The 20,048-nt window shown below is 53.2% G+C and overlaps 9 protein-coding genes across 9 annotated transcripts; 6 read left to right on the top strand and 3 right to left on the bottom strand.

Moving 5' to 3' along the window:
- Window positions 1-422: 422 nt before the first annotated feature.
- Window positions 423-1,700, top strand: P152DRAFT_397404 (adenine nucleotide alpha hydrolases-like protein; the record flags this gene model as incomplete). The annotated part of the gene is made up of 1 exon (XM_033676409.1): window positions 423-1,700. The coding sequence occupies one exon, from the start codon at window positions 423-425 to the stop codon at window positions 1,698-1,700; it is 1,278 nt and encodes a 425-aa protein (XP_033533971.1).
- A 907-nt stretch (window positions 1,701-2,607) lies between these two features.
- Window positions 2,608-3,610, top strand: P152DRAFT_33072 (uncharacterized protein). Its single transcript, XM_033675262.1, has one exon. The coding sequence runs from the start codon at window positions 2,746-2,748 to the stop codon at window positions 3,226-3,228; it is 483 nt and encodes a 160-aa protein (XP_033533970.1). The 5' UTR covers window positions 2,608-2,745; the 3' UTR covers window positions 3,229-3,610.
- Window positions 3,611-3,748: 138 nt separating this feature from the next.
- On the top strand, window positions 3,749-5,394 carry P152DRAFT_482363 (uncharacterized protein). The gene is made up of 2 exons (XM_033681883.1): window positions 3,749-4,425; window positions 4,486-5,394. Exons 1-2 carry the CDS (start codon window positions 4,210-4,212, stop codon window positions 5,080-5,082), a joined length of 813 nt encoding a protein of 270 aa, XP_033533969.1. The 5' UTR covers window positions 3,749-4,209; the 3' UTR covers window positions 5,083-5,394.
- A 167-nt stretch (window positions 5,395-5,561) lies between these two features.
- Window positions 5,562-7,230, top strand: P152DRAFT_436518 (3-ketoacyl-CoA thiolase-like protein; the record flags this gene model as incomplete). Its single annotated transcript, XM_033677561.1, has 3 exons — window positions 5,562-5,873; window positions 5,925-6,366; window positions 6,429-7,230. The coding sequence occupies exons 1-3, from the start codon at window positions 5,843-5,845 to the stop codon at window positions 7,228-7,230; spliced, it is 1,275 nt and encodes a 424-aa protein (XP_033533968.1). The 5' UTR covers window positions 5,562-5,842.
- A 589-nt stretch (window positions 7,231-7,819) lies between these two features.
- P152DRAFT_417447 (P-loop containing nucleoside triphosphate hydrolase protein) lies at window positions 7,820-8,807 on the top strand (the record flags this gene model as incomplete). The annotated part of the gene is made up of 3 exons (XM_033677086.1): window positions 7,820-8,320; window positions 8,371-8,479; window positions 8,544-8,807. Coding segments are annotated over exons 1-3 (549 nt in total), but the record flags the coding sequence as incomplete, so codon positions are not given.
- Window positions 8,808-9,036: 229 nt separating this feature from the next.
- P152DRAFT_458710 (putative vacuolar dynamin-like GTPase VpsA) lies at window positions 9,037-12,007 on the bottom strand. The gene is made up of 7 exons (XM_033679527.1): window positions 11,845-12,007; window positions 11,722-11,791; window positions 11,565-11,659; window positions 10,720-11,506; window positions 10,032-10,673; window positions 9,653-9,908; window positions 9,037-9,600 (listed from the first exon to the last, which is right to left on the bottom strand). Exons 1-7 carry the CDS (start codon window positions 11,865-11,867, stop codon window positions 9,347-9,349), a joined length of 2,127 nt encoding a protein of 708 aa, XP_033533966.1. The 5' UTR covers window positions 11,868-12,007; the 3' UTR covers window positions 9,037-9,346.
- Window positions 12,008-12,294: 287 nt separating this feature from the next.
- P152DRAFT_458709 (V-type ATPase) lies at window positions 12,295-15,071 on the bottom strand. The gene is made up of 8 exons (XM_033679526.1): window positions 14,662-15,071; window positions 14,574-14,604; window positions 14,503-14,524; window positions 14,407-14,455; window positions 14,273-14,357; window positions 13,555-14,222; window positions 12,608-13,507; window positions 12,295-12,557 (listed from the first exon to the last, which is right to left on the bottom strand). The coding sequence occupies exons 1-8, from the start codon at window positions 14,992-14,994 to the stop codon at window positions 12,501-12,503; spliced, it is 2,145 nt and encodes a 714-aa protein (XP_033533965.1). The 5' UTR covers window positions 14,995-15,071; the 3' UTR covers window positions 12,295-12,500.
- A 157-nt stretch (window positions 15,072-15,228) lies between these two features.
- On the top strand, window positions 15,229-16,335 carry P152DRAFT_417439 (ferredoxin). Its single transcript, XM_033677085.1, has 2 exons — window positions 15,229-15,583; window positions 15,639-16,335. The coding sequence occupies exons 1-2, from the start codon at window positions 15,315-15,317 to the stop codon at window positions 15,982-15,984; spliced, it is 615 nt and encodes a 204-aa protein (XP_033533964.1). The 5' UTR covers window positions 15,229-15,314; the 3' UTR covers window positions 15,985-16,335.
- Window positions 16,336-17,950: 1,615 nt separating this feature from the next.
- P152DRAFT_487951 (uncharacterized protein) lies at window positions 17,951-19,670 on the bottom strand (the record flags this gene model as incomplete). Its single annotated transcript, XM_033682108.1, has 3 exons — window positions 17,951-18,843; window positions 18,911-19,291; window positions 19,354-19,670. The coding sequence occupies 3 exons, from the start codon at window positions 19,668-19,670 to the stop codon at window positions 18,015-18,017; spliced, it is 1,527 nt and encodes a 508-aa protein (XP_033533963.1). The 3' UTR covers window positions 17,951-18,014.
- Between the last annotated feature and the right edge of the window lie 378 nt (window positions 19,671-20,048).

Raw genomic sequence — 20,048 nt, 5'->3', positions numbered from 1 at the left:
AGAGTCTCTCCAAGCTGTATCTTTTGAATCATGCTGTATAGATTTCCAAATATAATATGTTTTAGTAGAGATATTGCTGTCTGACCGATGGAGGTTGAGATGGTGATACTGGCTACTCGAGTGGTTGGCTACTTGACAGGGGGTTGAACTTAACTACTGTGTGTATGGTACAACGCCAACGAATTATACTGACACACCACGGACAAGATTTATCCTATTGATTACTTAGGAATACAATACGAACTTACGAAGTCGCGTCAGTTAGATTCAATTCCATAATACAGGCACTGTGCACACACGAAATCAGATCGCCCATGAGTCGTTCCAAGATACGAGATCCGGCCCACTGACTCATGCATGATTTGCTCCATATATTTCTCTGTCACGATCAGATCTTCAATCTTACAACCACACCGCCCAGAATGCCGCCTTCGATATGTGCTCTCTGCACCGCCAACCGCGCGGTAATCCTCCGGCCAAAGAACCACCAAAAGCTCTGCAAGCCCTGTTTCCTGATCACCTTCGAAGATGAGATCCATGAGACCATTACCAGCAACAATCTCTTCCGCCGTGGCGAGCGGGTGGCCATTGGTGCGTCGGGCGGCAAGGACAGCACTGTCCTCGCCTCAGTCATGAAGACGCTGAACGACCGACATGACTACGGACTCGATCTAGTCCTACTATCCATCGATGAGGGTATCAAAGGCTACCGGGATGACTCACTGGACACGGTGCGGCAGAATGCGCGGGACTACGAGATGCCGTTGATGATCCTTGGGTATGATGAGCTATACGGATGGACGATGGATCAGGTGGTGGAGCAGGTGGGAAAGAAAGGGAACTGTACATACTGCGGCGTGTTTCGACGACAAGCCCTCGATCGAGGAGCGGCGCGGTTAGGCGTCCAGCATGTGGTGACGGGACATAATGCGGATGATATGGCAGAGACGGTCATGATGAATCTGCTGCGCGGTGACCTGGCGAGACTCTCGCGAACAACCTCAATCATCACATCGACCCCATCGGCAGCACCTGAAGCGAAGGCCGCGACGACCGAGGGCGGACTGCCGTCGATTACGACCATCAAGCGAAGCAAGCCTCTCAAATATGCCTATGAAAAGGAAATCGTCCTCTACGCCCATCACAAGAGCCTTCTCTACTTTTCGACGGAATGCATTTACTCACCGGAAGCTTTCCGCGGATCGGCTCGAGCTCTAATCAAGAACCTGGAACGGATTCGACCTAGTTCCATCGTGGACGTGATTAAGAGTGGGGAGGACATGGCCAGGCTCGTCCCCGGAAATGAAGATGCATGCGCAAACGACTGTGCCACGAACGCCAGCGCGACCGCCGCAGAAGACGAGGTTCAAGGCTGCGGCAGCGCGGGCGGGAAGAGCAGCGAGTCCATGGCGAAAATGGAGGCCAGGCTTCGCGAGAACGCGAAGGCGGAGGAGAATGGGCTCGAGACAGAGATCACCAGCGTGACGGTGGAGATGAACAGCCTCAAACTCCCAAATGGCAAGAACAAGGCGTCGAGAGCCTCCGATTCCCAGCCGAGGCGGAAGAAGAAGGTGACTCAGCAAGTCATGGGGACGTGTGAGCGATGCGGCTACTTGTCGAGCCAGAGTATCTGCAAGGCATGCGTGCTACTCGAGGGTCTGAACAAGAGCCGACCGAAAGCAGAAATTGGCATATCTTGAAGGAGCTGGACCCACGACCAAATCCCCAGTCGCAGTAACTCCTCCACTTCCGACGCCAGGTACTGCAACTGTTCGCACCGACAATCGTGCGCGAATATGTCGAGGAATGGCCCTGCCTTTGTTCGGAGAAACCGGTCCAACCGGCCCACGCTGTGGAATCGCCTCGGCAGATAGATGCAAAGGACTGACCAGGGCGAGACTAGGGAGGAGTGTACCGCTTTCCCTCGGCCGACGTATTGATAAAGACGGTATCTTTCTGCCGCGAAATAAGTATATCGTTACGCTTTCTATAAGTATTAATAAGTAAGCGACTACGGACGTATTCGAACGCTAAATTGCTCCGAGACTACACGTCCTATCGCCCATGGACATATACATAATCTTAGAGTGATCTAGCGGTCTAATACTTCTATAGTCGCTTACTTATTAATACTTATAAAGAGCGTAACGATATACTTATTTCGCGGCAGAAAGATACCGTCTTTATTCATACGTCGGCCGAGGGAAGCGGTATACTACTAACTATTGCCGTTTGGGCTGGATCTTTGCTTCTATCCACCGAGGAGACCGCACACTTTAGGTCTTGGGATGGAAGGGTAAATGGATATCACAACTTCAACACATGAAACGATATCCATATCCAAGAACGGAAATGATATTCTTCCACTAATCGCGGGTTCGCACTTCTCAGTTCTCCAGAGTCCAGACTCACACCGGGAGACTTGCGATGATCTGCATTAGCGCGAGCAGGGTTTAGCCATGATAGCATCTGTGACCGGTGAAGCTATTACATCCAACCCTTACCAAGATTGTTTATATTTAGTTAAATACTTTCGTCCAACGGTTCGTTTTCAAGATTCTGCATAAATATTTCTTAGTCTGCGTCATTCCTGTGCAAGCACAGCCAATGCAGTCTTCCAAGTCCACTTCGCCGACGTTGTCGCTAATGGCTGTCATCTGTTTCATGTTCCAGACCCCTAGACCGAGCGAGAATACGAAGGAGGCGTCGGTAGCTCACCTTCCCCTTGCCTGCTTCGGCTAGCTGATGCCTCAATTACCTATTTTGGGAGACCAGATGCATCTTTGGCGAGGCTCGAAGCAGGTAAGCAATAGATCGCGAGAAACAGGAGGAAGCATTCAGGTCAGGTGTGCAATGCCCATTTCTCACCGTCTTTATGCACAGTCAAAGCACCAAGTACAAGAGGGGTTGCCTCCCTACAACGCATTCGATGAAGACACCATTCTCCAACCTTTCCTCCTCGTGCTCGAATCCAAGAAGAGTCAATCGACATTCCCTCGGACTTTCGTCTCACCATGCGGACCACCACCCTTCTCATCCCCCTCCTTTCCCTCCTCACGCCCGCCCTCGCCCTCCAAAACATCTGGGTTGGCCGCCGCACCTCCTGCGACCCCGCCTCCCATCCCTGGGACTGGTACGTCTGGTTCACGGACTCCCCCCCGTGCTCCGAGGGCACGATCGGCGGGCCGTCGACGGGGCCGGGGTCGCTCCTCTGCTGGAAGGACATGACGATCCTCGGACACCAGGGCATCGAGTTCACGGGATGCGCCCCGGCACGGCCAGATCCGGGGCCGCCGAGTGAGGTGTTTGACGATGGGGTCAAGGCGTTGGATTGCTTTGGGTCGTATGGGAATGAGGATATTGAGTGTCCGAATAATTGTCCGGGGCAGAGTGGGACGCATATCGTTCGAAAGATGAGCTTGTGCGAGGATGTTTATTCCTGAATGGGGGACGGAGGCTATGGACAAGGAGAGACAAAATGACGGGTTGATGACTTTGGAACGTACTGCAATGTCGGAGGGACAATGATTGGATTGATTGATAGGAATGGGATTATTATTCGGTATGAAAATTGATTATATGGGGGACTACTGTTCCGACTGTCTTGACTGACTCCTGTGCAATTTGATCGGCGTGGGGGGAAACGGGGCCCGATTTTGATAGATCCATGCCCCGCATTAGCAGTGGATTCATTGCGCAACACACGTCTCCCACATCGCTGAATACCTTAACTCTTCAGCCTACGCCACCAATCTCCAAATCCTTCAAGGTACTTGTCGATCTTCAATTCCAACCCTCCGCTTAAATATCTCCCCTGATTCTAATCCGTCGCATCGTCCGAAGCGTGGTGACGTCCACGTGCACGCACTATTATACCCCCTCCTACTCCATACGTGTCAGTTATTACCTCGCCGCACGCACGCACCGGTTCCGCACGCCACCATCCTCCACCTCCTCCATTCCCGCAAGCGAAGCCCTAGACCCACGGATAGGACGGAGGGGTACACGATCCGGGCGTGAGAGAACCGCGACAGACGCCGATAAAGAGGCATTGATTGCGCTGCGTGATTCACGGGCCGAGCCCCGCTATCCAACAACATGTCTATAAAGTGAGTCTATCTCCGTCATTGCGATACACGGGTCTACATTGTTGTTACGAGACCTGTCAATTTATCCGTGCATTTTCATCCTTCTGTCCTTCTCGTCGCCATGCCTCGTCCGAAGATGCTAAGGCGGAACCACTCTCCTGATAGTTGGGTGATGCTCTCACAGAGCGAGGGCTTCACGTCCTTACCCGGTGAACAACGACTCTATAACTCACCACCTCGAACAACCCTATCAATATCGTCACATAACACCGCCCCTGGCCGAGAAAAGTACTCGCTATATTGCAGCAGTGGGTGCGTGCACGTCACCAACCGCCGAGTAAGCCGCTCTACCCCCGCTATCGAACCGCAACAAGCGCCCTGCTAACCCCCTCCAAAGATCGTCTACCTCCCCACCCAACCCACCTCCGCCTTCCGCTCCTTCGCCGCCCCCATCCTCAATATCCACGACACCCACGTCGCTGCCCCCTTCTTCGGCCCCAACGTCTGGAGCGCCATCGTCCAACCCGTCCCCGGCGGCGGCCTCCCCGCTGCGCACCTCGCCCTCGAGCTCAAGCTGACCTTCAAGGACGGCGGCGCCTTCGACTTCCACTCCACCTTTGAGCGCATCAAGGAGCGCCTGCAGCAGGCCGTCGAGGTCGCGCGTGAGAGCGGGACGGTGGCCGGCGACGGCGTGGAGGAGGGCGGGGCGGCTGGGGCGGGCGCGCTGGGCGCGTTGGATTGGGGGAACGTGCATTTGGATCAGCTGCCGGCGTACGAGCAGAGCGGTGCTTCGAGGGCGGCGCCGCCGCCAGTGACGAGCGGGGGACAGCGGGATAGGGATAGCGGGCTGGGGGAGTCGCCGGAGGCGAATGGGGCGGCGGAGCCGCCGGATGGGGAGCCAAGAGACGTGCCGGCGGACCCGCCGCCGGGGTACGAGGAGGTGCAGCGGGGGAGTGTTGCGGAAGAGTTGGAGAGGAGGTTACGGGTGGCATGAAGATTTAGGGGGGTTCTTCTGAATACTGACTTACCGGCACCTAGCGACATGTGTGGGCATTGTTTGCCGTGTTTTTCCTCAAAACTAAGTTAAAAGATCTTGGGGATTTTAATGTCAGAGGGTAGAGAGCATCTGTATTACTTATCCGTAAATGTGGCATCAATGGGGGCTCTCTTCGGTCGAGGAGCCAAAGAGGGCAAAAGCGCCATCGGAGGACCTGGGGGAGTTTACCAATCGCCCTAGACGAAGAGAATATCGGCTCCTAGGTATCGTTCATGCGACATGTGCAATTCTAACAATGAATAATGGTCCAACGTGAGACAATAGTAATCATGGCTATCATGGGAACATGAGATCGTGAATATGGTGGCGTACAAATGGTCAGCAGTCCACACCAGATGAATTCAATGCTTCGCCATTCGATCCGCGATTCTACATGTGACCACTAGCCATCCTCTGATTTCCTTCGATTTGATCGTCATCGTTTAACATGTGAAGTGGATCAGTCAAATCGATGCTTCGGTGCGCTATTCCAAATGGAGTAGTACCGAGGCCGCTTGTAAGGCATATCACTTTGTCTGGAAGATTGGCGAGTCGGAGGGTCTGCTGGTATAGTATTGACATGGAGTACTGAACACGGAGCATCTTTTTCCTTCATATACCATTCCATCCCGTCTGTAACCCTTTGTCCTACTCGGTATTCTCCTCCAAGCAAATCATAGAATCCTACACATCCTCCATCTCTTTGATACCAGACACAATGGCCAACCAAGCCGGCACCAACTTCAAAGGTACGTCATAATCTCGCCCCCAGAGTTCTACAGACTAACAACCTCCCACAGCCCAAGAGCGGCTCTCCCAAGTCAGCAACCACGTCAGTGGCAGCGGCAAATCCGCCCTCCTCGAAAAACGCCCCGACGACATCGTCGTCACCTCCGCCGTCCGCACCGCCATCACCCGCGGCGGCAAGGGCGGCTTCAAAGACACTGCCGGCGCTGATCTGCTCGTCGGCGCCTTCAAGGGCCTGCTCGAGCGCTCCAGGATCGATCCGGCCCTCGTCGAGGACATTGCGGTGGGGAATGTCCTAGCCCCCGGTGGTGGTGCCACCGAGTTCCGCGCCGCCGCGTTGGCCGCGGGGTTCCCGGTCAGCTCAGCTGTGAAGAGCCTGAATCGGCAATGTAGCTCTGGGTTGATGGCGGTGGCAGATATCGCGAACGCAATCCGAGGCGGGATGATCGAGGTTGGCGTGGGTGCCGGTGTGGAGAGCATGAGCCAGAACTACGGGTACGTTCGAATTCTCCCGTGCAACCACCCACAAAGTCAAGTCAAGATTAACACGACCATAGCCCCGGCGCCGTCTCCGAATTTTCCGACCTCCTCAACTCCTACCCCGAAGCTAAGAACTGCAAAGTCCCCATGGGCCTCCTTTCCGAGAAGATGGCCAAAGACCGTAACATCCCCCGCAAAGACCAAGACGCCTTCGCCGCCTCCTCCTTCCAGAAGGCCGAAGCCGCCACCAAATCCGGCCTCTTCAAAGACGAGATCGTCCCCCTGACCGTCAAGTGGGAGGACCCCAAGACTGAGGAGGTCAAGGACCTCCTCGTCGCCCAAGATGACGGCATCCGCCCAGGCATGACCGCCGAAGGGCTCGCCAAGATCCGCCCGGCCTTCGCGAAGGACGGCAGCATCCACGCTGGCAACGCCTCGCAGGTGTCGGACGGCGCGGCGGCGGTGCTTCTGATGAAGCGGTCGACCGCCGAGCGCCTCGGGCAGACGATCATGGGCAAGTACGTGTGCTCGTCGGTGGTCGGCGTGGAGCCGCTGCTGATGGGAGTGGGGCCGTGGAAGGCGATCCCCGTGGCGCTGGGGAAGGCGGGGATCTCAAAGGACGAGGTGGATGTGTACGAGATCAACGAGGCGTTCGCGAGCCAGTGTCTGTGGTGCACGAACGAGTTGGGGCTGGATGTGACGAAGGTGAATCCGCAGGGGGGCGCAATTGCGTTTGGACATCCGCTGGGGTGCACGGGGGCGAGGCAGGTGAGTACGCTGTTGTATGGGTTGAAGAGGAGGGGGGAGCGAATTGGGGTGACGAGCATGTGTGTTGGGACGGGGATGGGGATGGCGGCGGTCTGGGTTGCGGAGTACTAGTTGGGTTGTATGGAAGGCATCTTCCAGTGTACACTTTATATGAGAGGGATTAAAAAGATGAGCGTCTTGTATTCGAATTAGGGCTGGACACGAATAAGGATTTTGGCTATTCGTATTCGACTTTTCCTCTTGAACGATTATTCGTATTCGACTAAGTTTTGAGACGTTTTATTCGTATTATTCGCGAATATTCGTAAATAATGCCAAGACTTATTCGGCAAAAGCCGAGCCAATGAGTGAATGCCCAGCAGTCGCGACTTTTGTTTACCCGAACACGATGTGGAGGATTTGAGCTCTAAGAGATACAAAGCATATCAATAGCGTCGAATTGATCACTCCTGACGATTCAGCAAGCCAAGTGACCCCAGCTCAAAGCTCTCTGTCGACCATCTCTCCGATGCGAGATACATGGAAATAGCTTCAGAGATGGACGAATAATTACGAATAATTACGAATAATTACGAATAATGCGAATATTATTCGTACGAATATTAGTAAGCGGAAATTCTAAATTTTATTCGTATTCGACTACGAATATTCGTACGAATACGAATAGTCGAATATTCGTGTCCAGCCCTAATTCGAATAGGTGTATTCTTCCAAAATGAAGTTTCCTTACTGTTATATTGATGTTAATTGAAAGTGCGGAATCCCCTATTGTAGTTTCCTGTCCGACCGTCGTATTACAACGAGGGAATTTACTGAATATAAATACGAAACCATGAAGTTCGTTTACGTTTGCCAACGATCGTCACCTCACCCGTCGAGCAAATATTGGTGCCGGCCGGAGTTTAGGAGTACGAGCATGTCGTCCACCAACCCCTCCCTGCCAAACCCCAATATCTACTCGATGGCGTGCCACAAGTAAAAAAACTAGTCCTTAACAAGCAACGACAAGAACTCCACCGAATCATGGCGGAGATGGCGAAACAGAAGGAGAAGGAGCTCGTGAACCCTACGGGGACACGAGGCAAGCTCATTGTCATCGAGGGACTCGACCGAGCAGGGAAGTCCACGCAGGCGGAGATGTTGGTGAAGAGCCTCAAAGAAGAGATTGGCGAGGACCGGGTAACACATATGCGGTTTCCAAGTACGTTTCCATCTTAGTTACAAACAGGATGGAAGATTAACGTCAAATAGACCGAGAAACAGCCACTGGCCAATTGATCAATCAATATCTCTCCGGCGCGGCGGAACAGCATGATCACGTTATCCACCTCCTATTTTCCGCGAACCGATGGGAGTTCGCGTGCGTCCGCCTCCAAATCTCCATAATCCACTAGTATCAAATCCATAAACTAACTCCGTTCCAGCGACGCCATCGAGCGCCTAATCACCTCCGGCACCACCATCGTCATCGACCGCTATATCTACAGCGGCGCCGTCTACTCCGCCGCTAAGCTTAACCCCTCCCTCCCCCTCTCCTGGGCCGCCGCCCCGGACATCGGCCTCCCCCGCCCAGACCTCTGCCTCTTCCTCGACCTCTCCACCGCAGAGGCGCAGGCGCGCGGCGGGTACGGAGGGGAGCGGTACGAGCGGCGGGAGATGCAGGAGCGGGTGCGGGCGGGATTTAAGGGGTTAGCGGGGATGAGTTGGGGGGAGGAGATGGTGTGGGTGGATGCTGGGGGGAGCGTGGAGGCCGTGGGGGGGGAGGTGGGGAGGGTGGTAAGGGAGGTGATGGAGCAGGTGGATGGGGGGAGGGTGCCGTTAGGGAGGGTGGAGAAGTTGGAAGCACGGCGGGTGGGGGATACGTAAGGTTGGGCTACTTGAGGGCGTGTGCGTTTCGCAAAAGTGGGTGGAAGGTCGGGGGAGACTTAAATAGCATATTTGGCGTAAACCCTGCTTCATTCTGCGGGAGTTTAACAGACCTATGGAAGTATTCGGAAGATACAAAATGGCGATCGGGGAATCTGCGAAGCAACGCGCTCCGGAACCCGCGCTGGAGTCCAGGAATACCAAACTCGGACAATTTCAAAACACGTCAATCTATCTAATGCGGCCCTCGTCTCTCCGTGCCACCCCTTGCCTGAACGTCCACATCCCCAGAAGCCATCGCTCGTGCCTTCTTCGTCGCTGGATTGAAACTGCTTGGGCCACCCGGGTTGTCTTACATTACTCACTGCACTTGATTCACAATCTCGCTCGCCTTCTTCAAGCTCTCAACCATCTGCTGGCACTCCTTCCGTCGGCGGACCGTGTACTCGCTCTCCTTGAGTAGCTCGTCTAGCTCCTCGGTCTTGTACATGTTCTCCAGCAGCTCTCGCTGCATCTCGTCCTTTGAGAGGGCGACGAGGGCGAGCATGATGGCTTTGGGGACCATGTCAATCATGGTTCGGCGGACAATGCCGAAGTACGACGTGATCAACAGTTCTAGGATATCTGGTTAGCATGGCACACAACGCTCCGGTGGACAATGACGTACTGATCACCTCGACCTCCTGCGTCTCCTTGTCGCTCAACGTCCCGCTCGCTTTGAGCGTCGGTGGCGGCGGCTCCATCGCGGCCATCCGCTTCTTGTTCTTGCTGGCGAAGAAGCTGCCGAAGAAGCCGCTGGCATCTGCGTCGATGCTCGGGGATGCGGACCGCGGGGGAACGGCGGGTGGGAGCGGCTTGCCGGTCTTCGGGTCGACCTGGGTGGGCTTGGCGGCGTGGTATCGTTCATGCACGATTGCCATGGCCTATTGGGTATATTAGTTAGATGGTGCAAGAGATGATGTAGTTGGTATTTAAGAAAGGCGGTTGCACTGGGTGCGAGGTAAAGGTCGATGTAATGGTAATAGGGGTAAAGGGAGAATACATACTCTTGTGCCGTTGATAAAATCTGGATGACCAGTATTGACGTAGCACGCCTCCATAGAGACCAAGTCCTTGACCAGTTTGTTCGTTGGATCCATCGCTCGCTTGAAAAATGAAACTACCACCTGGTGAAACTTCTCCTTGAGCGCCGGATACCTTCGAAACGCGGGCTTGGTGAGAAGCCCCCCAAGGATACGTATCAGCTCGTCGTACACGAGACTGACGCACTTCAGACTCGGCTCTTCCAGTCGCTTGATCTGCTGTTTCACGATGAGCTCGAACGCTGTGGTCCCGACGAAGAGCGCGGGCGAGGACCCGGAGGAGTTGACCAGGATAGTGCGGATGTCGATGTCCTTGACTTGGTCGAACGGATCGACGGCCTTGACGCCGTTGGAATACAGTTCGTGGAACACGAACGAGATACGCGCGCCGCCGGAGAGTTCGATGGAGGAAAGCTCCTGGTTATTGCCTTCGAGGACGGTGCGGTACTCGTTGCTGAATTCGGTGATCATATTCAACACGACGTTGGAGCTATTCCCTAGGAGCGAGTCGCCCAGCTGATCCAGCTCCTGTCGATATTTCGATAGCGATGATTGGATCCGAGCCTTGATTTCGGGAAGGGTTTGTTTGATGTGCATCATGAGGATCTATATCGGTTAGTATGGTTACTTCTGTGCCGACTTCCACACTCACCAGGTTCAGTTTCCGCGCCAGATACGGGGTCCCACAGTAAGAGCTCTTGTTCCGGTATGCCTTGTGATTCTCAAAGAAGTTCTTTTCGTGCTCCAAAGCGTATGAGATCGGTCGCTTCGTCTCGATGTCACGCTGTCCTCTGTTCACCACCGGAACATATCCCAGTCGAAGCGGGATGATCCTGCCCGCGAGAATGTCGACGACATCCGTGCCGTCGTCCATCAGATCCACCTTGGTAAGGACACCGATGGTCCGCTGGCCCTCCGGATCGACCTCCCGCGCCAGTTTCAGCCCATCGGAGTTCGCCAGATCCGTGTTGGCGGCCGTCACGGCGAGGATGATGGCGTTCGACTTGGTGATATACTTCAACACCATGTCCCTGATCTGCCGCTCGATATCTCGCGGCTGATCGCCCACCGGCACCTTCGTCAACCCGGGCAGATCCACCAATGTGAGCGTCAGCACGTTCGGGCTGTAGATGCGCAGGTTGATCGGGGCGGGCGAGATGCCGGAATTGCGGCCCGTCTTCGACTCGGTCTCGCGCACGATCTCCTCGCGGATCTTGTTGAAGTCGTGGTACTTCTGGCCGGGGATATGGAGGAACTCGCCCCATTCGTCGACGTTGGACTCCTTGTCGGTCGTCTTGATCGCCTTGGACTCGGCGGGCGCCTGGCCATCGGGGGCGAGACCTTGGCCGGTGCCGTTAATTTCAGGTTTTGTGGCGGGGCGGTTGATGAGTTGCAGGAGGAGCGGTCGTCGCGTGACGATGCCGGTTCCTCGTGGTAAACTGGAGACGTGGAAGTTAGACAACCTACCCGAAGTACAGTAAGGAAGAGTGTACATACAAGTCTCGCCCAACTATGTTCTCTAACACGGAGCTCTTGCCACTCGACTGCGATCCTACGACGACAATCTGTGGGAGGTCTATTGGGTTTTGAACCTAAAAATGACGCATCAGTATCCAGCCAGATCATCCGGGTCTCGGCGAATGCAAGCACATACACCAACTGTGGTGAACACATCCTGCAGCTTATTGACGAGCGTGATCAACGTCGGATCGTTGACGTTTATCCTAACCAGCACAGTCAATTCAAGTCTGGGGGGGGTATCGGGGATTAGGCATACGCATTTGGACTGATTTGCGCCATGGTTGGCAAGGGCAGCGTCGAAGGGCGTGCTTCCGATCCAGATGGAGTTTAGAAATGGAAGGCCGAAACGTCAAACAAGTGGTCAAATGGTGGAGAGTTCGCAGCTAGAAATGGTCCGGTGGAAAATGCGAAGAAATCGGGGGGTTGTGATCAGGTTGTTGATGCTGTCAGGAGGAATCGCTGCCCGTGTTCATTGCCCGTCCACCGAGACATATGCGCCACACCTTTGTCTGGTGGTCGTGCACCAGTGGAGCTTTTCGTCACCAATTGAGGCGGTGCAACAGGCTAAACCATTGAATCTGCTGACGTCTGGTGTGAATAATGTGATACATGTATCAGATCGAATATGGGTCAATAAGTAAGGAGATTCATAATATGGATAGGGATATATAATATATATATCCTATCGCCATGTCACAAAGTCCCAGAGCTGATTTTTGAAAGTATGTAGAATTGGCAAGAACGGCAGGCCAGGTACCCTACCTATTACGGGATAGACTACAGTCGCTGTGTACAGTGTCTGGATTCTTGACGAAAGAAAGACCATTGGTATCCATACTATGGTAGCCCCGACAAACCATTCATTCTATGCTTCACAAAAGAGACCCAAATCCCGAGAACCGCTGCACTCTCCTACTCATCGACCACCGCCGCGAACTTATCCATCATGCTTTGCAGAAGTTCCTCGTACTGCATGTCACATTAGCTGAGAATCTCACAAGGTCCAGGTCAAATCTCACCTTCTTGGTAATCTTCTCCTCTCCCTCGCTAGGCAACTCGAACTTCATGGCCCGCAGCTGGCTCTGAATGTCGGCGGTCGCCTCCCGGGTACGAGCCCAGCTGACGCCCTGCTGAACGGCCTTCTGCGCCTCGTCGTGGAACGCCATCATGTTCTTCATCATCCACTCGGTCTTCCAGAGCGGGCAGAACTGATCATAGTCAGAGTAGCCGTTCTGCTGCAGGAAGTCTTCCTTGAGCAAGGTCGCCACGTCGAGTGCGATCTTGTCGGAGTCGCCCAGCGCTGACTTGCCGACCAGCTGGACGACCTGGTCCAGGTCCTCAGAGGTGGTTAGGAGTTCTTTGATGCGGTCGCGCAGGCGGGGGAAGTCGGGGTTATGTTCCGCGTAGTATTTATCGAGTGCGGTGGTATATTTGGTGTAGCTTAGGCTAGTGTTGACCGAGGGGAAGTGCTTGCGTTGTGCCAGCTTTTTGTCCAACCCCCAGAACACCTGGACAATGCCGAGGGTGGAGCTGGTAACGGGATCGGAGAAGTCACCGCCGGGAGGGCTGACGGCACCGACGATGCTGACACTGCCCTTCCGGTCCGGAGAACCAAGCGCCGTCACACGACCAGCACGCTCGTAGAAGGACGCGAGTTTGGCACCAAGGTAAGCGGGGAAGCCTTGATCGGCAGGCATCTCTCCGAGACGACCGGAGATTTCACGCAGCGCTTCGGCCCAGCGGGAGGAGGAGTCGGCCATCATAGAGACGTCCTTGCCTTGATCACGGAAGTATTCTGCCACGGTGATACCAGTGTAGATGGAGGCCTCACGTGCCGCCACGGGCATGTTGGAGGTGTTGGCGATGAGGGTGGTTCGCTTCATGATGGGTTCTTTCTTTCCGTTGACCTCGATGCTAAGCTGTGTTGGGTCAGTTTACGTCCACATACGTCCCAGGCAATACGTACTTCGGGGAAATCCATCAAGACCTCAGCCATCTCGTTTCCTCGCTCACCACAGCCGACGTACACGATAATGTCACTGTTCGAGAACTTGGACAAACTCTGGCTAATCACGGTCTTCCCGCATCCAAAGGCACCGGGAATGCAGACCGTACCGCCTTGGATACTCGGGAACAGGGCGTCTAGCACACGTTGTCCGACGATGAGGGGCTGATCCGAGCTCAACTTCTCATTGGAAGGTCGAGGAACTCGAACGGGCCACCTATGCATCATGCTGTATTCGGTCCTCTTGCCGTCAAATTCCAACTCCAGGATCTTCTCGTCCACAGTATAGCTGCCCGGCCCAGCAAGTCGTGTGATCGTACCACGAGCGCGCGGTGGAAGCAGAATCTTATGCTCGCTCAGCAAGGAGTTTTCGAAGACCGTACCGAAGACGTCGCCGCCGGTGATGTGGTCACCGACTTTGAACTGGCCGGGGGTGAACTCCCACTTCTTCTCACGGTTGAGGGAAGGAATGTCGATGCCGCGAGGAATGTAGATGGAGTTCGACACGTCCGCAATGTGCTTCAGGGGCCGTTGGATACCGTCGTAGATGGTCTCCATGAGGCCCGGTCCGAGTTCGACCGATAAGGGCTTGCCCGAGCCAATGACAGGATCACCAACTTTGACTCCGGCTACCGCCTGTCAGCACCCGTAGATTATGTCCATGTGCAATCGACCATACCTGTCTCTTCGTAGACTTGGATCGTGGCTTTATCGGCTTCTATACGAATGACTTCTCCAACCAGGTTCTCGTGGCCGACACGAACCTACGGAATCAGCAGAAGAGCGTGTAAGGATCTGAGGGAAGTAGCATACCAATTCGTTCATAGAACAACCGATCATGTTCTCCGCCACGATGACAGGACTACGAAACATTAGCACGTGTGGATCAGGGCGATGTTGTTCTCGTACCCTGAGACGGAGAAAACGGAGCCTATTCAATGGATTAGCTTGAGCTCAACCAAGGACATATCTCAACATACCATCGTATTCTTCATCTGCTGTATTCGCTGCCTACAGTACCCATCAGCCATCAATAATCCGGGTTCTGAAGCTTGAGTGTAGACCTACTGGTGCCATCTTGACCGATTCCTTCTGTTTAGGCAGCTCTTCAATGACGTCTTTCTCAACTTCCGAGCCGTTCACAACAATATCAGGAAGGATCCCAGGGGAGATGGCCGGCTTCACAGGGCTCTCCGGCAACGGCGGCAGTTCGACGAACGGGTCTTCGAGGTCGTCGCTTGCAATGGCGAATTCAACGTCGAAAAGCTCAGCGGGTCTCCCAAAGGTCGAGCTCCTCGTAGCCTCCGGACTAGGGGGATTGGAACGGTGCGACCTTCCGTTCTCGATCAAATCAAGTAGAGACGGACGAGCTTTCAGGCGGGGACGAATGCCTAGAAGCATGCACTTGTCAGGACAAGAGGACCTGAGGTAACAGAGCCGTAGTTAGTGGAGATGTTGGAATAGATGGTGTAAGACGTTGCTCTTGATGGAGAGAGTCAACTGTCAAGGGAGGGGAGCTATGCACGGGAATCTCGGCAACTTTAGACGATGACCAAGCCCTCTCTCTCTGCGGCTAATCTTTCCGCGCTGGAAAAGTTCCGACATCGTCACTGACAGGAAGATTTATTAACATCCGTCAGGACCATCACTCACATTCGGATCTTCTCGACGATTGCCGCTGTGGACGGTTATAGCACGATCGGGTTTTGTGACAATTGAACATGTCAATCCGAAGAATCGTCCCCGATATCTCCGCGACGCGTTTAAGAAGAGCGGCGCCGAATCCACCACACTATGCCTTCCAACACTTCCGCTCCATGTATTCCACCATTCAATCCGCAACACGGATAACACAGCCTTCAAGAGCCAGGAGAGTCCCATCATCGTCCCAAACCACACCCTCCACGCAATGGCGTTCCGCCCGAAGAACATTCACCACTTCTTCCACCCGCTCCCACGCCCACCTCACACCCCCGAAACCCGGTGAAGAGTACCTCTCCCTTCCCTAACTTCCCGTCCACCAATCCACTAACCCTCCTCTCCAGACGCCACGTCACCTTCATCGACAAAGACGGCTCCTCCCATACCTTCACCGTTGCCGACGGCGACAATCTCCTCGACATTGCGCAAGCCAACGACCTCGAGATGGAGGGCGCATGCGGCGGCTCGTGCGCGTGCTCGACCTGCCACGTGGTCGTGGACTCCGAGGCTGCCTATGACGTACTGCCGGAGCCATCGGACGACGAGAATGACATGCTGGATCTGGCGTTCGGGCTGACGGAGACGAGTCGGCTAGGATGTCAGGTGTTGATGAGTAAGGAGGTGGATGGGATCGTGGTGCGGTTGCCGAGTATGACGCGGAACTTGCAGAAGAGCGATTTTGAGAAGTGATCGGGGGTAGGGGATGTGGTGGTGATCGGGCGTGGAGGATGGAACACCATGGGTGGGGCGGGTCGAATGCCGTTACTCGGGAGGTTCGTCGAACGGGAACATGGAATCTCTTTCGCTACGCGCCGACTTGGATTGCGCGATAAAAGGGGACAAGCCCTTCTGCTTGGGCTATGGCATTCGACCTCCACCGTTGTCAACATATTGTACATAAGGCGGATCTCTCTTCACTTTTGTTTCCCGGCAGGTTTGGGACCTTTGGAGGGGTCGGACAGGGTAAGTCTACATCTACTCACACACAATTCGTGGATCAAATCCGCCCGTTTCAGTCGTGATCAGTGGAATTTCAACCATACGATGTGACAGTCGAGGTGGCAATTAGGAGGAAGGAGAGAATTTGTAGTCGAGGGGCTTCATCTCAAATCAGAGGTGGCCGCACTGCTACCTAAGGCAATGTCTTAGCCTTCTGATTGAGGCATCCAGCTACCGCCCTCCTCTTTCAAGGATTAAGGGGGATTCCTCCCCCATTTCGCTTCGCTCCATTCCCCCGACGCTCGGATCCTATACTAGGAAGGAGAAGTCTTCCTTATCAAACAGAGACTCAAGTCATCCTGCTAATTCTCGATGTTTGGCGATTGAGGGGGGATGTGCAACGGTTGGTTAGAAGTGAAGTGAAGGAAGGAGGGTGCTTTCCCCTTACATGCGTGCAGAAGCGGTGACTCGGCGCTCCAAATCTGATGGTTAAGTGAGATTTCGTGTACGAACCATGACGTGATCGTGTTGATCGGGGCGAATGCCATATATGGGAAGGCGAAAGGGGTAAGTTCGGTGATGGTGATGAAGAGGCTATGGTTCGGAATATAAGAGTTAAGCAGGAGAGAAGTGAGAGGAGATTCCTGATGTGATCGCTATTATGATATGAGTGAGATTTTGCCTGATCATACAACGGTGTAGATCTCGGTGAGCGCTAGGCGAGATGGTAAGTAAATAAGTTAGCTAATTGTGCGATAGCGAGGAAGAGAGGAAGGGTTAGAATATGAGATTAAAGCAGAAGAGAGAAGTAAGAGGAGAAGATACCTGATATGGTTGCTACCGGTAAGAGAGATACTCTAATCTTGTCACAGTTTCAGACTGTGATGTCCGCAATTACCTAGTTCCATTAATCCAAACTAAAGAAAAGAAGAGACGAGAGAAAGTCTTCTCGTACATATATACATGAGATATAATCCATCTCCTCCAGTGCTAACCAATCCATACACATGATCACTTCCTGTGATAATCCTTTCAGGTACTCCTCTGTAGCATCAGCTATAACATGTTCCCAAGGGTGCAGGCCACAAGCCTGGGACTATAACAGTACTAGACTTTTACCCATAGAGTTGTCCATCAATGACAGAATCCTCTTTTTCAGGAGGGTTGTCTGCATCAAACAGTAGCGCCAGGTGGTCCCCAGTTGTACCTCTCGGTCAAACTCGGACTCTTTGTCTTAAGGTACTTAGACAATCAATTCCAGGGCATGTGTTCGCTAGACCTTTTGATGTCGGTCGACTTTGCTCTGCCAGAGCAATCAGTTCTGGCACTGTATCCCAACTACCCGAATTCTCCCCCTTACAGAATATGTATATCCTGTGGTAGAAAGCTATCGCTATATAGATACATAGGATTCCGACCTCCAGGTAATCTATGGCCGCTTGGAGCTGAAATCCATAGCCAGTGACCGTAATAGTCATATTCATAGTCGTATAAGGGCCAGAGACGACGGGAGCTTTGAGTGCTCGTTTCCCTTTTAGGGGTTTCTGGTAGAAGCCGTCTTCACGTCGATAATTAAAGGGGGACCTTGAGATTCCCGTATCATTAATCGTCTCTGAGGTATCATAGCCTCGAAAACTCCCAACTCTGGGTAACGCATCGGCAAACGTAGTGGCAATGACATGTTCCATGGTAGCCGCAGTGTCATTTGATATTGACGGGATCTTCGCCACATTTTGCAACCAATCCCCCACAGGGGCAATGATAAGAGCCTTTAAAGCGGTTCATCGTGGTTCGTATTTGCCGCTAGAGTTCGATGGCAGCTTGAAATTCACGGTTTCTAGCCACTCCGGGGTTACGTTTATGCGACTCCATCCGGCCGATGGCTCTGGATGTGGAAGAAAACTATTAATGAACCCATTGTCCGGCTTATCACGCATCGTGGCCGTGATCCTAGACTCGGAGAAGCCCGGATATTCAATAATGGTATCTGCGTTCGCCCAGCGTGCATCGATAGAGCATCCAAATGCACTTCGGCTTTGGTTGCTTCCCCAAGGGGCCTCAAAGAGGAGTCCAGTTGTCATACGATGTTCTGGAGGAAATCCTGTTATATTCTGGTCGACCCAGGAGACTCGGGCCGCTTTGGAGAATGTGTGAGTTGCTAAACTGGAGATGGTGACCAATACAACCTCATTTACCCATTTGTCCTCCGAAGTTGCGCGTTTGAATTCTGGCAATACAGGCATAAAAATCCTGCGAGTCGTGGCATTCGGGTCTTGCAGCACACATACACATCGGACAACAGGCACTCGAGTGAGTACGACCGCTCGTTGTGTTTCGTAGTACTTGAGTCGAGAGTAACTGGGTCCCGGAAGGTGTTTGTTATATAAAGCATCGGTCCAGTCCTTATTGAGTCTCTGTTGCAGAAGAATCGTTGGTGCGTGCGTACCAACTGTAATAGTCTCACGTTCGCCGTGCGAGCCACGAATTCTGCCATCCATTGTAAATGAGGATACCATCCCCTCAAGGCTCCGAATCAAAACGCCAACACCAGAAGGGAGCATGAGAGGCTCCCCGTGGTGTGCTGTCGATTTCCCCGGATATTCAGGCGGTCTGGACTAACGCCAGGATACAATAAGAGCCAAGCATAGAGGAAAATTGCTCCATCAGTGAATGATACCCTCCGTTAGGGCAGAACGAGCTCAAATGTGCATGATGCGACATGCACTGGAACTTCCCGGCTCCCGAATTCAATTCAGGGAACGGATCATAATGTTCAATCCCAATGGTATCGGGCCAAAGTTGACTAGCGCTCCCTTTGACATAATACGATGTTCCTCCAGCCGGCATCTCGACTTTTCTTGCGATCATCAAAATCGCTGATGCCGGGCCAGTCGAAGTTGCTAGTAGTCCGGTGATGAATAGGTAAAATATGAGACCTCGGTTTGCTTTGCAGTTGGCTTTCGAGGATACTGCACCAATAAAATCTTGGGTCCAGAAGAAGCTCAGTTGACTGAAGCTTAGTGCGGAGCCAAGGAGGCCAAAGGGACTCCGTCTCGAACTAGATCCGTACGGAGCTTATGGAGGACGATAGATGCGATAGAGCCCGTAATCAAAAGTTACTGTGTCTTTGCTGCCACTTGGAGAACCGATAGATATGTTCTTGAATTTCCAGGGGTTCCTGCTAAATCCCACCCTATGAAATATCCGCAAAAAGTTATTGAGAGGAGAAAAATGGACAGCGTCGCTGGCACAATATGGATACAGCATCGGAAAAGGGCGATGAACCGTGATTTGTAAATGACTGCTTTGGGCTGTTCGCCTGCAGCTTTTTGGAGGAACCAGCGGTCGACAGAATTCAACACATGAAGCCCAATAGTGCGAAGAAAGATGCGGAGGTACCCTAGCCACCCTATAAGGGGCAGCCTTAGGCCGGACATAATGAAGATAGAGTTTAAGTAGGAGATGCTAAGTTAGAAAACACGGCAAGAAAATGAAAATAGAAAAAAGACATTACTTCTAGGCAAACCGCTTGAGTGATGGTAGTAATATAGCATAAACGGAAATAGGACAAGGCTGCGTTACCAGATGAGACCGGGCTGTCGACGAATCAAGATAGCTAGTCTGAAAGGGTCAAAAGCCTCAGCACCTGTACTGGCCTATCTGAAGAACGAAAGCCTCAGCGTCTGTACTGGCCCATCCAATTGAGCGGAAAACAAGGACGAAGCTATGGATGGAAAAAGGAGGTTTCCATGATGTTTCAGCCTTTTGAGCCCCACGACGCTTACTCGTAAGTATATCGTCCTCCAAAATTTTCA

Source organism: Eremomyces bilateralis (genome assembly GCF_010015585.1).
Source record: "Eremomyces bilateralis CBS 781.70 unplaced genomic scaffold P152scaffold_10, whole genome shotgun sequence".
Classification (NCBI taxonomy): Eukaryota; Fungi; Ascomycota; class Dothideomycetes; order Eremomycetales; family Eremomycetaceae; genus Eremomyces; species Eremomyces bilateralis.
Note: the sequence above shows the minus strand (reverse complement) of the source record. Positions and strands in the feature narration are given on the sequence as shown.